The sequence below is a fragment of the Phalacrocorax carbo genome, chromosome 15 (genome assembly GCF_963921805.1).
Source record: "Phalacrocorax carbo chromosome 15, bPhaCar2.1, whole genome shotgun sequence".
In the NCBI taxonomy this organism is placed as follows: Eukaryota; Metazoa; Chordata; class Aves; order Suliformes; family Phalacrocoracidae; genus Phalacrocorax; species Phalacrocorax carbo.
The window spans coordinates 7,794,456-7,808,776 of NC_087527.1; the positions used below are offsets into that span (position 1 = coordinate 7,794,456).

General features: G+C 41.9%; 1 protein-coding gene across 4 annotated transcripts in view; it reads right to left on the minus strand.

Annotated features, from left to right (window-relative positions):
• KIAA1671 (KIAA1671 ortholog) overlaps positions 1-14,321 on the minus strand; it is a 67,262-nt gene that overhangs the window by 28,498 nt on the left and 24,443 nt on the right. Inside the window, exon 1 of one of the 4 annotated variants that reach the window (XM_064465903.1) lies at positions 2,754-4,284. The exons of the other annotated variants lie outside the window; for them this stretch is intronic. Coding sequence (XP_064321973.1) covers positions 2,754-3,038 — 285 coding nt within the window. The 5' untranslated portion in view covers positions 3,039-4,284. Of the gene's footprint in view, positions 1-2,753; positions 4,285-14,321 lie in introns of those variants that run through there. 4 annotated transcript variants of the gene reach the window in all.

The window sequence follows — 14,321 nt, forward strand, 5'->3', positions numbered from 1 at the left end:
AAAAAAAATGCAGTGTCCATGAGCCTTTTCCCAGCTACGGAGCCCTCAGTAGTTACCAGCTAAAATATGTTGTAGTACGTTATTACTAAGGTACCAACCTGCCAGTTTCCCCACATTTAAGAAAGTTGGGAACTGCACCTGTGTCAGACCGATGGAACAGCCCCAAGCTTTCCCACTGCGGGATCCAGCAGACAGCACACACATCATCAGCCCTGAGCCATAAAAGCTGCTGCAAACATAGGATATCAACTTAAGCACAGAACTAAACAGAAAACAAGACAGTTTTTGAAACTAAGCATCTTTTAAAAGTCACAGATATCCAAATAAATGGATGGATACTTTAGATACAATACTCAATTCTCTAGATGATACCTGAAGCAGTGACAGGAGATCCATACAAACTGTAACCTATTATTGGCTTTGGTCATTTAATCTGAATGTCCAAAGTCGTGAGAGGGGACAAACAGACAGCTACATCAATGCAGTGAAATGCACTCTCACACCTCCACTAGCTTCAACCTCAGCAGCAAATTCATTCACACTATCTGAAATTGTGCTGTTTGACTTGAATTTTGGAAGGTTCCTTGGTCTTGTACAATGCTAAGTTCTCAGCCAGCAGCCACCAGCAACAGCAGAGATGGGAGCCGAATGCCACCGGCCCTCGCTGTGTCAGGCACGCGGCAGCAGCTGCATCATGAGCCAGCAAGCCTGGCTGCTTCTTGTTTAGGAACTGCATCACTGAAGTAGCAGCACCGAGTGATTACTTACTATACAGGACACCCCTAAAACAAAAAAAGTCAGGTTATAATGAATTACGTGCTTCATAATAATTCCATAGGTTTTTGTATAAAAATGTCAGTAGCTCCAAGGACTAAGTGAAACCAGGACCCCGTTCCAGCCAGGTAAAAAAAAAAAAAAAGAAATAACAGCTCAAGGACCACGTTCACAAGCTGGTCCGTGGAAGACACAATGGCACAAACGACTAACCTTCTCAAGTGCCAAGACCTTAAGTTTGAGCACAGGAGTTGGGCACAAGTTAAACTAAATTCATGCATAAATCCAAGCACATGCAAAATTACTGCTGAAACAGAGGAACAGTGGCTCCAGCGGCTGTCACCCGTGAACGAAGTGAAAAGGTCATCCTGCGTCTCACAATTTCTGCTCTGTAAGCAATGCGGTGTAAGGAAAGTAGTACAGTTGCCCTCTGCAGGTTCCACATTTCCATTTTTCAGTCTTAACTTCTTTTAAACAAGTTTTTTTATTCAAATTATTCCAGTAAATCTAAAATATCAGCTTTAAAAAGAAACCAAAAGAACTTCACCATACTAACACTGTAGCAGTGGTTACACCAAATATTTTCCTATTCATTCTTTTGTGCTCACTCGACAATATTTTTGTTTCCAGTACAGCCAAACAGGAGATGAATAGCAAGCTAGGACAAAAACGCTATAGACCATAACTGATAAAGCACTGGCAACAGCCCATACACAAACACCACACCTGCCCAAGGAATGCAGCTTTACTTTCAAACACCCAGCGAACAAACCTCTGTGAGGCCACATCAGAACTTTATGTATTTACACTTACAATTAATAACTACTTGGTTTTAAAACAAAACAAAATGTTTTAGCCACTTCAGAGCGCAAGCTGTGCAGGATTTACCCGCATGCTGGTACCAAGGCTTTGGTCCCGATTCCACTCAAGCCAACCGCAGCACACCCACTTCCCACGGATCAAACACCAGTCTCAAATTATCAGTTTCAGGAACAACTCAAATCACCAGTTTAGGCTCCTCTCCATGAAATAAACCAGAAGAAACTGGATTCGTTTACCTTTCAACACACTGTAACCTAAAAACATTGCTGCTTTGCATCGTTTGCTAGAACTAGAAACAGGAGGTGTTGAGTAATGACTGCAAGGAGCATGGGAGACCCCAGCCCAGCTGCAAGAGCCTGCAGCCCTTCCACCCGGGAAGGGACTTCCCTCTACACAATTGGTGTTCCCTCCACCACTCTGCCATGCCACTTAATACAGACTGTTCTTCCTGAAAATAACCCAGGGACTAGGAAAGATATTTAATGGGAAAGGGTGTGTGTCTGTGTGGCGCCCAGTCGGGGTGAACTGAGGGCTCTTCACCTTTCCTTCGCTCCCATGAAATTACACACTGCCTCTGCCCCACTACAGCACTCACAGGTCCTGCTGGTCACATAACTTCTATTTCATGACAAAGTAGTAATTATACTGAGAAAACCACACCTCTTTTACTGAAAAAGAAGAGAATAATGATCATTTACCATTGTCTGCAGAGTGACCACTTAACTCTTTTTACAAATTTAGGTTCAGGCATTTCTCACTCAAAAATTAAGTATTGTGTACATTAAAAGTCACACTGACCTGTGGTGTTTGAAATGACCAACACCAGTGCAGCTTCAGACTAACTTTCTAGTTTTAGACAAATATTTGTCCTACCTTACTATGTTGCTTTAAAAAAAGACCAACAACATTTTTCCCCATTCCCAAAACCTTGATTAACTCTGTTGCCTGGCAAATGAAAATATCCACCTGCGTTGCAGAAAGAAACCAGCTGGGAGCAGACAGACCAACACCGCTACCTGGATGTGTTTTGGGGGCTATTTTGAAGTTGAAAAGCAGACATGATATAGGTTTTGGTATTAGATAAGCTGCTGCAACAAAACCAAGTTTTTTGCATTGTCTTATCTACCTCAAGAGTCTCAAAAAGGTGTATAGCTTACAAGCTCAGGTGGCTCTGAACTGGTCTGCCTCTTCCTCAGAGAGGAAAACCTCTGCTGACTCCGCACTGAAAACCTTCGGAAGGACTCTCTGCTCCGGGATGCAAAGTGCCTGAAGGAAGAGGTTCGCTTGAAGGGAGTCCTGCTTCCACCTTCCCCGCTAGTCCGTTCATGAGCAACCGCAGTAGTGACTAAATTTAGTGCTTCCTGTAAGGATCTCCGCACTGTACCCATCCACTGGGTCATGTGAGTTTGTGCCACTGTCAGTTTGTCTCCAAGGTAATCCATTTTTCCAGCAGAGATGAGAAATCAATATTCAGCAGCAATTACTGTAAAATATGTTCTCCTTAACAGCCCTGATTTTATTTTGCAAAAAAGATTCCACTTATAAAGTATTTTCAGCTAATGTAAATAGCACTACACATAACCATCAGCATATTTCCATATTTAAATAACAAAAGATATGTGAGGTTGGAGATTGGTATTTGTCAAGTAGGAAAAAATAAAAGACTCTTCCTACTTACAATCAGATATCCAGAGTTCCATCAAAATATGTTTAATTCAGCCATGTTAAAGGGAGAAATCAAGGTTTAAATCCTGACAGAGTCACTTGAGATTAGTCCATTTACAAGCATGGAATCAGTCTCTTACTGTCTCATTTCAGAGCTGGAAAAGCAACTCCCTTTTTAAGCCAAGTTTTTGTTTTGCTTTAAATATCAGAAGGATAAAAAAATCGTATTCTTCTGGCTCGGCAGCTTTTCAGGTAGCAGTACATTAAACAAAGTTCTGATGCTTCTATACAATCCATTTAGCAGCAAAATTATTAGGTCTCCTGTACAATAAATCCAAATTATTTTCTTCCCAAAAAACTCTGCAGGAAGGTATCAGCATCGGCAGAATCCCCTCCTCACCAGTCTTCCTGTCTTCAGAACCATTCTCAAGATCTTTCACTTCCAGAAATGCCGATCACAAGCTCATGAGGCAGAGTGAAGCTGAAGGGGAACCGTGTCAGGTCTGCTGCCTTCAAGACCGGACTTGCTGGCTGCCCGGAGCCTGCCAAAAGATCTTCTGAATGACATCAGCTCCTCTGCTTCAAGGGGGGCTTCATAACAGAGGAATGTAGCTGGGAATGGTAAAACGCTCTACCAGTAGCGAGCATAGACACTTTCCCCACGCCTATTAAAGCTGCCGCTCACACCAGCTCCTCTCCTTATACAATCTGGAGACACACTCTGAGGAAGCTGCTGGATCTCACAGCTGTTTGCAAGCCTGTCTCAGTCTGACACAGCAAGGGCTGTCGTGCTCCGAACGCTCCCTGAACAAGGTGCAAGAGGTTACACGCAGGTGAAAGCTGCCGCTGCCTCTGGTATCCTATTCCCTCCTCTCTGTCCCTGCCTTGCCTCTTCTCTGGAGAGGAAACAATGAGCTAGGTGGAACAGCCGCAGAGGTCTGCCTAAGGAAGGATCTGGGTTGGGTTTTATTATAGTACAGGCAGGGTTACCGTGGCAACCAAGGGAACAGCATCTGCTTGCTGCCTAAGCAGGCAGGAGTTGCACAGATCTATTGGAATGATTCATAGTTTGCATATGTCACGTGTACTTACTGATTTTAACCCTTCCTTGGGAAAACAGCAACCTCTCTGCCAGGGAATGTTTTACAATGCCACAAAAAGGCTTCCCATTGGGATAGGTTTTGCCCAAACCTGCCTACACCCGGGTCCCATTGTTCGACGGGGTACTCAGGCAGCACATTCACGTAGAACTGTTATTATGTGATTTAAAACTCAAACAAAATACTTTCAAGTTAGTGACTATGATATCAGTGCAAGATAATGATTAAACCAGCAGCTCAAAACAAAGCTGAACAGGTCTGACAGTTTAGAGCAGTTTTTTCTACTTTCATACACTGTTAACAACTTTCGCTGTCATTCCTCAACTCTGCTCCCTCCCTGGGAGTGGGGAGACCACAGGGTCAGTACCACCGCTGCAAAGCCTGAAACGGGTGGGGTAACGAGAGGACCCCATGGATAAAAGCAGGTAACACCGAGCAGTCAGATAGCACTGGCCATAGAACTTCTGGAAACAGCCCACTGGGTGGGGGGACAGCAGCAATAAAAGCTAAGGTTTTAAATCAATACACACAAGTAGGTGTCCAAAGTCAAGACGTGACTAGCTGAGAACTGAGAGGAAAGAGATAGAGGTATGAAGGTAAGAAAGGCGTGTTGAAAGCTGCTTGCTTTCTTGTTTATTCAATGGGGGGGGGGTTTGTTGCTGTTGCTTAATTTGCCATACAAAGTACCATGATCTTGCATCATCCTCCCCCTTCCCCTACACCTTTCAGGAAGAGATTTAATGGAATGAAAAATTTCTAGGTAATATTTCATGAAATGGCCTCACGTAGTTTTATGGTGTCAGAAATTCTACTTACAAACATGCACACAAGCATAAGACGCTCTGAGGAAATGGGCTGTCGTGCCTTTTAAGCATCGTTTTTTAGAGTTAAACTCCACCAACCTATAACTTATCTCCAAGAAAAACTTCAGTAACAAAATGCAGCGTTCCATACTCTTCATTTCTGAATGCATTAGACTTCTTTTGAGCATTCTCTAATTAGCAGTCTAACAAAAACCTTCAGTGTTGAAAGGGAATCCAACTAACAGAGAAAAACCTTTTTTCCCCTCACATAGCTCTTCTTTTAAAGAGCTACAGAGTTGTTATTGTATGGAAATGGAAAGAGATACTTTTGATCAGATGCCCCAAGAACTGGGTGTTTCTTACATTTTTAAAGAAACAGAAAAAAGTTCAATTTATTGTGACACAGTTATGGATAATGCTTCACGAACGATGGAGACCCTGCATCCAGGGTTGAATTTTAAGACTATACATTTTTATGCCATTTAATCTAAGCTCTATATTTCAAACATCTGCGCATTTGCAAGTGCAGCTCTGCTTGATGCAGTACAGGGATTCTTCATGAGGCACATTGCTATTTTAGATGGTTCCAGGCTCTGTCTGATTCGGTAGCCCCCCCGAAATAGCAATCAGAGCGCTCTGGACTGTAGCTGCCATGCAAGTTAGTCAGCAGTCCCTCCACCTAAACAGGATAGGCAGAGCAGAACTGAAATTTCACCAACCTTCTGGTATATTGCCTGTCACAAACTGGGAGGAGATGCACGACCAGATTCAACCCAACATCCACAGAGGGCGGCTTTCTTACAGCTTGCTGCAAGAACTTCTTACGCATGTATGTGACTTGAAGGATCTCAAAATTCACTAGAGAATATATGCCACATTTTTACTAGACCTCTCCTGAAAAGAGTGAGATGTTATGCCCAACTCACCATTTCCATCCTTAGAAGACTGTGAAACTGCTGATTTGAGACTATCTGCAATACTAAATTTAGTATCTTCTGGCTACCACATGAACATACTGCTGGGCATTTAAATATACTCAGCATCTAAACTGTTGCTTAGAGTTATACTTCAATTAACATAATGGCAAAATGTTTTAGAAGATAATCAGATGTGGTTTCACCATCAAATTCAAATAGTTCAAGATTTTGCCACCCCTGCAGCTGAAATGCAGGAAATGACTGTATGTTTTCCTGCTTGAGCTCCATACCAAAACTGGCTGAGTTCTGCAGCTGCCAGGAGACTGACAGACTACGCAGTCAAACTTAGTTTCCTTAGAAAATTCATCTAAAAATAACTGAGGTCTGAAAAAATTTGATTATGTTTTAAGAAAATTTGTAGGAATACTGCTTTATTAAAATGCACCTGCATAGTAATTACATAGAAGAAACATCCTCAAAAACACCCCTGACTGGACACTGCAAGGACTGGGTAGATTATTTCACAATACAGTTTTTTATTTTCACCCCTCCTCACCAAAAGCATAATATGCTGACCTCTGCCTTCATCTGTGCAGGGGGTGTGTGTGAGGAGGGTTATTCTACTTTATTAAAATGGACTGCTTCTAGCCCTTCTATTCTGGTAAGTAAAACAATCCACCGAAACCTCAGAGGACCCCATTACATCAGCCAACCAAAGCTGGAGAACACTCGACAAGTCTAAAGGACAGAGTTTTCAAAAGCTGCACGAAATTGTGCAGCAAAATCATGTTGAGGCTTTTCTGATTCAAGTGAGATTTCACCTGTATGAAAAACACAAGCCACTATTAAAAATAATTTAGAAGACATAAATCAACTTCCCAATAGATGAAGGACTACATTAGCCATAGAAGAGTACCAATTTCAAAGAGCATGCTGCCACAGACAAGATCTCCTGCCTGTGGGTACACACAGAACGGACCAAGAAAGCCTGGGCTCCCTGCGAAGCACACCAGCTTGTTCTCTTGACTTCTCTTCGAGGGCTCCCCAGAATATGGTGCTCTGTAGGACTCCACACAAACTTCCCAGCTGGCAAATGCTCACCACTGTATTTTAATTAAATAATAGCATGTGGGTTACACACGGGCTCTATTTACTGCTTCTCTGGTGTATCCAGGTATCTTTATAACTATCAGCCTACAGAACATAGCTCAAACCAGACAGATGTTCTATAATTGCCTCCCAGCCACTTCAGTCCAGCAGTCTTTCTGGCTGAGCAAGGGGTTGTTTCTGAACAAGAACAGCACAAGACGATCTTCTGCCCTTGAAAAATACTAGTGTTTATCTCATGCTGCTGCCACCCTGGATGTGCAGTTTCAGAACACAGCACACATTGCTAGCCAGTACTGCGTGACTAATTACCACAGTAGCAAATGGGACCTCGTTATTCAAACATTGCTGGATACTTTTATTAACATCTATTCCACCTACAAGTCAAAAATACAATCCTGCACAAAGAAGTAACAATGCCTATTTTTCCCTCATTCAGTAGAAAACAGAATTCTGTTGTTACACTGTATTTTCTAAAAGCTGCTTTCAGCTAATTTTGAGCTTTACCTGTTCTCAAATACAGATAATTATGCTAATGACTGTATAGGATTGGAAGGTCAAATTAAAAACAGGCCTGCATGTAGCAGAGCACATAATACACACACTATGAGAGGCAGGTGGAACTTGCAGCACAGCCTCATGATGAGTGCGAGACATTCAAGTCCACAGGGTCTTTAGCAATGGTTGAGTCCCCCATCACCACCTCCCTTCTGGCAGCACTAGCATGCACAGAACTGGGAAGGCAATCCAGACCTATCAAAAGGATACTGGGGATTAGTTTTCACCTAGACTGGATCACTGAATGATCCTTTGTCAGCAAGGAAGATGCGACAGAGATGGATGGGCGAGATTAGTTTAAACTAACTGCAAAAACAATGTCTCTGCTTTTCCCTTGTGGGACCCTCAGTCAGAAACCCATTCTTCTGATGCTTATCTGCCTCACACCCCACTGCTCCACTTAAGATTGCCATTATTAATAATTCATGCATTTCTTAAATATCTTCTGTGTGTACAGACAAATATCATGACCAAGTACTTGCAAAGATCACGACAGCTTCAATTCCATCTCGGGCCTCTTAGTTTGTCCATCTCAATTACACTGAGTCTTCAGCCACCACTGAGAAGCAAAGCCTGCCCTTGTAAGGCTGTTCTGGTCTTGCATTCCACATCAACTCTCTTTCTGTTTCATTAGTAAGAGAACTTAATTTAACCTGTTGTGTTTGACATTATGGACTATTTAAAGACACAGCGCTGTACTGAGCTTAGCTATATGGCTCCAAACTCAATTATTCCTTGGGTTCTTCAGACACTGCAAACCAACTTATGTTTTTTATATCCTCCTTATTTTTGCCTCTGCATTCTCTATTTTGCCACCTGAATTGTCATGTTCAAAGAAGGACTAGCAAGCATTCCTAACTACAGGCTGAATATCTTACATGTAACATCCCATAATAAAAGCTTTTATCATGTCACCTTCAAATTCTCATTTAAAGTGAAAAAGAAATGTGTGAATACTGAAATACCAAGTAATATTCTCAAGGCTTCCCTGATGATCTGCCAGTTCGCAACAGTCCTGCTCCCCCAACGAGCTGTTCCCAATCGCCCCACTGCCCCGGCAGGTCAGCAGGGCCTGGGCAACACAAAAGCCCAACAGCTGGAACAAAGGCTTTGGGGTTTTTCCCTTTCATTCCAAACCAAGACCAACTGAACTGCTTTAAAGTAGTCTTAACTTGGGGAAAAACATAATTTGGTAAGAGCCTGGGCAGATATAGTATGTTTTGCTTTCCACATACAAAGAACAAAACTATGTATTAAGTTGGTGTCTTTAAGATGCTCCCATCCACTTGCCAGTTCTCACACCCCCCTTTCTCTCCAAAAGCACTTGCTCTTACACAAACGAAAAAGCCAGATCCCCGGGGTACACTTTGTAGAATATCTGGATTTGGGGAAATGTGAAAAATGCACAGGTTTCAGTGCGGTTATCAGATTTATGGGTAAAAACTGTCTACATTTGTCTGCCAGGTTAAATCTCACTTCGCTGGCAAGAAGTCAGACTTACAGAATTACAGGCACTTCCTCTGTAACTGTCAGTGAGTTGTCACAACTGTTCATAGAACAGCCTTACTGCACAAAGTCTTTCATTTTGATCTTTGTTCCTAGCACATAGCAATCTTTTCACTTAAGCAAAAAAAAAAAATTAAGACAGAGCATAAGTTAAACAAAAGGCTTACATTTACGTCCATGAACAAAAGACTGGAATTACTCAGGCTCCTACACCTGTTTATGCCTGACGGAGTTCAAGACCTAGCATAATTTCAAAACCGTACCAAGCTGCTTGGTGCATGGGTGTGGAAGATTGCTGTGACATGCATCATCTAGGGGAAATAGAAATCAATCCCTTGGTCCAATCAAGGTCTGTTCTGACTGAGGAGAAGGAGGTGATACAATTCACACCACAGCATCCATCTCTATCTCAAAGCCAGCAGTCCAGACAAGGATCTGCAGCAGGCTAGGCACCTTTTCTACAGCTCCACATCCTTCAGACTCGCACCTTCCCTGTATGGTTCCATCACACAGGGCATCATCAGCTGTGACGCACGTACCCAGTATGCCCATGTGGGAACAAATTTATGAGGCAGGCCCTAACAAAACCAACGCTGCTGCGCAGGTACTCTGAAGACAACAAAAACCTCGGTTCGTCTCTAATCTTTACACAGTATCACATATACCATCACAAAATAATTGACCTTACATGGACTCTAAGCCAATCGTTGAGGTAAGTTTGCTCCTTACTCCATCCTTCTTCCCATTTGCTGTACATAGCTTTCCCACCCCTCAAATCTAAGACCCCCCACGAAACATAGCACAGCCAAAGATGAAAGGGCTTAGTGGTTTTATCTGTTTTGGCTTGGTCTTTTTTCTTTTTCATGGTGGTACAATAAATACCATTCATTCAGATGGCTAGACTCTTTCACCTGCCACAGTAACCATAAGCAGTCTCTGGTGAAAAGAAAAAGGGGGAGGACACACACGGACGGACGGGGGGGACACGGGCGGGGGAAGAGTTGAATGGACGGAGTGTTTTAGCACAAGGACTTTGTACAGTGTCTGTATACACTGAAATCTCTTTTGTAACCTGAAGCACCAGGTATCTCAATATCTCAATATTTACACTAAATATTTATTTTCTATTTCTACTTTTGTTTCCTGCTGAAACTAAGCAAATTAACCTCACTATACAGTGTTCATTTATGCTTATTCAGAATTTAAGACAACTTGCATAGAACTTGACGTTAAAGGCGCTCCCCTCGTACACACAGCCACCTACAGAAGAGACTGAAATTCCATTTCCAGGCTTTATTCTTGTATTAGGTTATTTTAAAAGCTCACAGAGTCCTCACAAACCAGTGAGCAAGGAGAGACTGCAGTAGCAACAGATTCTGCATCAACCCTTGTAAAGTTTACACAAGCACACATTAATACAAGAGACTTTTAAAGAAAGGTGCTAACACACTTCATAAAGTGCCTCATCAATGTAGTCCATGGCTTTTTAAACAGAGTAATAACCTCAGAGTAACGCTTATTTCTTAAAGTAGTAATACATTTCCATTGTGGGAAACAATTACATTTTGAAATTCAGTGCCAGTGGCTTTGCAGACATATACTTTTAATTTATTCCTCCAGACTGAAGAGCAAAATGAAATTTCATGATACTTATGCATCATAACTGCGGGAAGGCCTATGTCATAAAACTGTCTTTGCAATTTGCCTCTGAAATCTGAGTCTGATCTGATCTGGAGCAAGACACAAGGATTCTTTATTTATTATCCAGTCAAATTTGCTTCAGGATGACCCTCGCTAAGAAACTATTGTGTGTCCCTTAGAAGACACCACACTCCCCAGTACACAAGTGTCCGCACAGACCATGTCACATTAGGACAAACTCATCACGGTCTCGTCTCCTACCCCACAACGTTACGGAAAGGTGTCCAGGCAAGCTCTAGAAGACTGAATCACTTTGACAGCTGGCAGTTGAAAGCAAATTATAGCACCTGCACGCTGCACATCCTTATTCCACAGCTACCTTATTCTTGAAGTTCCCCTGCAGTGTTGCTAACAAGAGCTGAACTCACTCAGCTGCCGTCATGCTACCCTGCCTACTCCAGCTGAAACATCCAGGGTAAGGAGAAAATGATCCAAAACAGCCCAACTCCCAGGCACAGAAGGGAAGGGGAAGGCTTTATTCTTGGCCTTGCTGTGTGCTAACCTGACAATCCTCTCAAAGGACAAAAAGCATTATACAAATAATCATGTTTTACAGCAAGCTTAACAGAGTCCCTTGTGCAGGGTCAGAAAAGCAACATGAATGTTCCCTGCCACAGAAAGCGACTTCAGGGATGAAACTAGCAACTTCCCTGCAGACCTACGGCACAGGTTTTGCCACTTGCCCAATATAAATAAATATGCTTTGCCAAGGTTTCACAAACAACCAAACAGTTCATAGTCACTGCATGTATATTCTGGAATATCAGCTATGAGAAGACAATAAAAAGGAACATGGAAAGACAAAACAAGAGAAATACATCCTTTCTCCAGGTCTCGTAGAGAGAGACTTGGTTAGACTACAGGAAGGGCAAAATGGCAGTGAGATTTAAAAAAAAAAAAGTGAAAGAAGAAACAAAAACCCCAAACTCCTCAGGTACAACTGTCATCTTACAGCATCACTGGAACTTCCCTGGCCAGGTAAAGGAACAGGTGTGAGCCGTTCCCAGATCAGCGTGCAAAGGGATAGCAGACACACCGCTCCTCAGGCTTGGTGCTGGCTGAGCACTGCTGCCAAGTGAAGCCAATGCTCAGCGCTGATAAAAACAGAGCTTACATTAAACAGGGCCTCCTTCCTCGCCTGCAGTCCAATTCCTCTCCCCCCCGTTCCCCACTGCAGAGTACGAGTTTTGTTTCCAAAGGTCTCTGCAAGCAGCGTATCCCCGGTCTGGGGAGCAGGAAGGAACTTTTTTTCACCCTATTCTGTATCACTTGTCTTGACTATGGGTATTCCAACTTTCTCACTCTGTATACAGTCGTCTGCAGTAGGAATGACTCGGAGTTAGAAGCATGAAAACAAGCAGAAAAATGCATCTGGTGCTCAGGAAATAAAGGTTAAAACAGCCAACTCTAAAGAGAAACAGAGGATTCAGAAGCAAGTACAAGGGAGGTCCTTGACACTCTATAACCTCAAAAAGGTGGCAGGAACATTAAAGGGGTAAACATCTCATACCTACCTAGGGGTAGTTTATCAAAGCTGAAGCTTATGCCTGAACCTGGATTCCCAACTCACCCACACCTTCTGACAAATAAAACATTCTCCAGGGAACACAATGAGAGTTGTCCAACATAACACTGTGAAAACAGCAAAAAGCTGTTGAAGTGTTGCGTGTGCAGCTGATCAAACTTCTGTCTGCAAGGTTCCAAACCATTTTATACACAAAGAGCTACTGCTTTTAACATCTTTTCTTCTTCAATCTTAAAAAAGAAAATAGAGTGACCAAGTCTGATCAATAAATTTGAAACACAGTTAGACATGCCCACACTTCAAACCAGACAAAGAAGAGGTTAGAAATTTTGCTGGGACATCATCTTTCCCACTCTCACGCAAGAAGCATGTTAGTGCATATGAAATGAAGCTTTTTATCACAGAGAAACATTTTGCAATGTTTACTAAAGAAGGTCAGATACCGAATGCATTTAATCTGCCTGCAAGTCCACCCCATAGCCTGACTTTTTTCACCAGAACACTTGGTCCCCAGCTGTCATCCACACTCTGCCCGCTTTTGTAAGCTCTTGTCCACAGCCCCCTCTCTGCTACCACCACCCTTCCCAACATGTTTCATAACACATGGCTTATATCCATTCTTTAGAGTATGAATCTTTGAGGGTAGATTTGTCTTACTGTTTCTGTAAAAGATACGTAACACTCATGTACATTGTAAGAACAAAACAACAAAACACCCACAGCACTATCACCTCAGTAAGATAAAATTCTGTACCTTACGTTCTCATTTAACAAAAGTCACATTTAAGTATGATACTTGCACTTCTTACAGATTTCAATCAAAAAATGATAACAGAAGGGGCAAGAACAGGGGAAAGCTGAGGCACAGCGTGAATTTTATTTTATTAAGTTCCAAATGTGCATGAACGCTGCACTTTCCTCCAAATTAAGCGATATTAGAGAAACCAGATAAGAAAGGAAAAAAAAAAAAACACCTTAAATTTGCACTCCTGGTTTTCCTTACAGAATTACACTTGTGAGAAAAGACAGCACATTGATAATTTTCATGACTGAACACTCCACATACTTGTTTATACCTGCTAAAATATCATTCTACTACCATGGTCATCCTTGATGGGATCAGTGAAAAACTGCAATTTCCCATTTCATTTGTAATCAAATTAGAAAGCCAGCCATCCTTTCCTCTGCACAAAGTTCTGCACACTTTTACACCAGTATGTAGTTGTTCTGAGATTAATAAAAATCTGTAAACAAAGCTAATTGTGAAATATAACTTTTAATGTAAGGCTTTTAAACAATTTAAGTTTAAATATGATTACCAGTAATAATTGCAACAACTAGAGCACCAAAACAGTTTTTCAGAAAATATTAGTTCTTTTGTCCCCCAGACTATGTTTTTCTTGAATGTAAAGGCCTGGTTAAACATCCTGAACATGCATAGTTTTTGTACCTTGAATTGTTTCAGTGTGAAACAAAGCCATCAACATTAAAGCTGAGGGAACAAGCTAAAAATATACCGTGTCGTTTGAAAGCCCATGTACATAATCATTCAGCGCTTCCCTTCCATCTCAATGGAGGAGGAAAAACTGAAAAACACCACAGAAACAGGAAATTCCTACAGCACAAATATTCTGGAAAGTACTAAAAACATTTTCTTTACATTTGTTTACATCAAAAGGATTATGCCAAGCAAAAGATGGATAGTTACAGTTTTTTCCATTTACACGAATAAAAATCCACCACAAAGAAAGTTTTGTTGATAAACATGACATACAAATACTAGACATTCCCTCCAACGTGGGCTGAAAACTCCAAACAAATTATCTACACACTTAGCAATAAG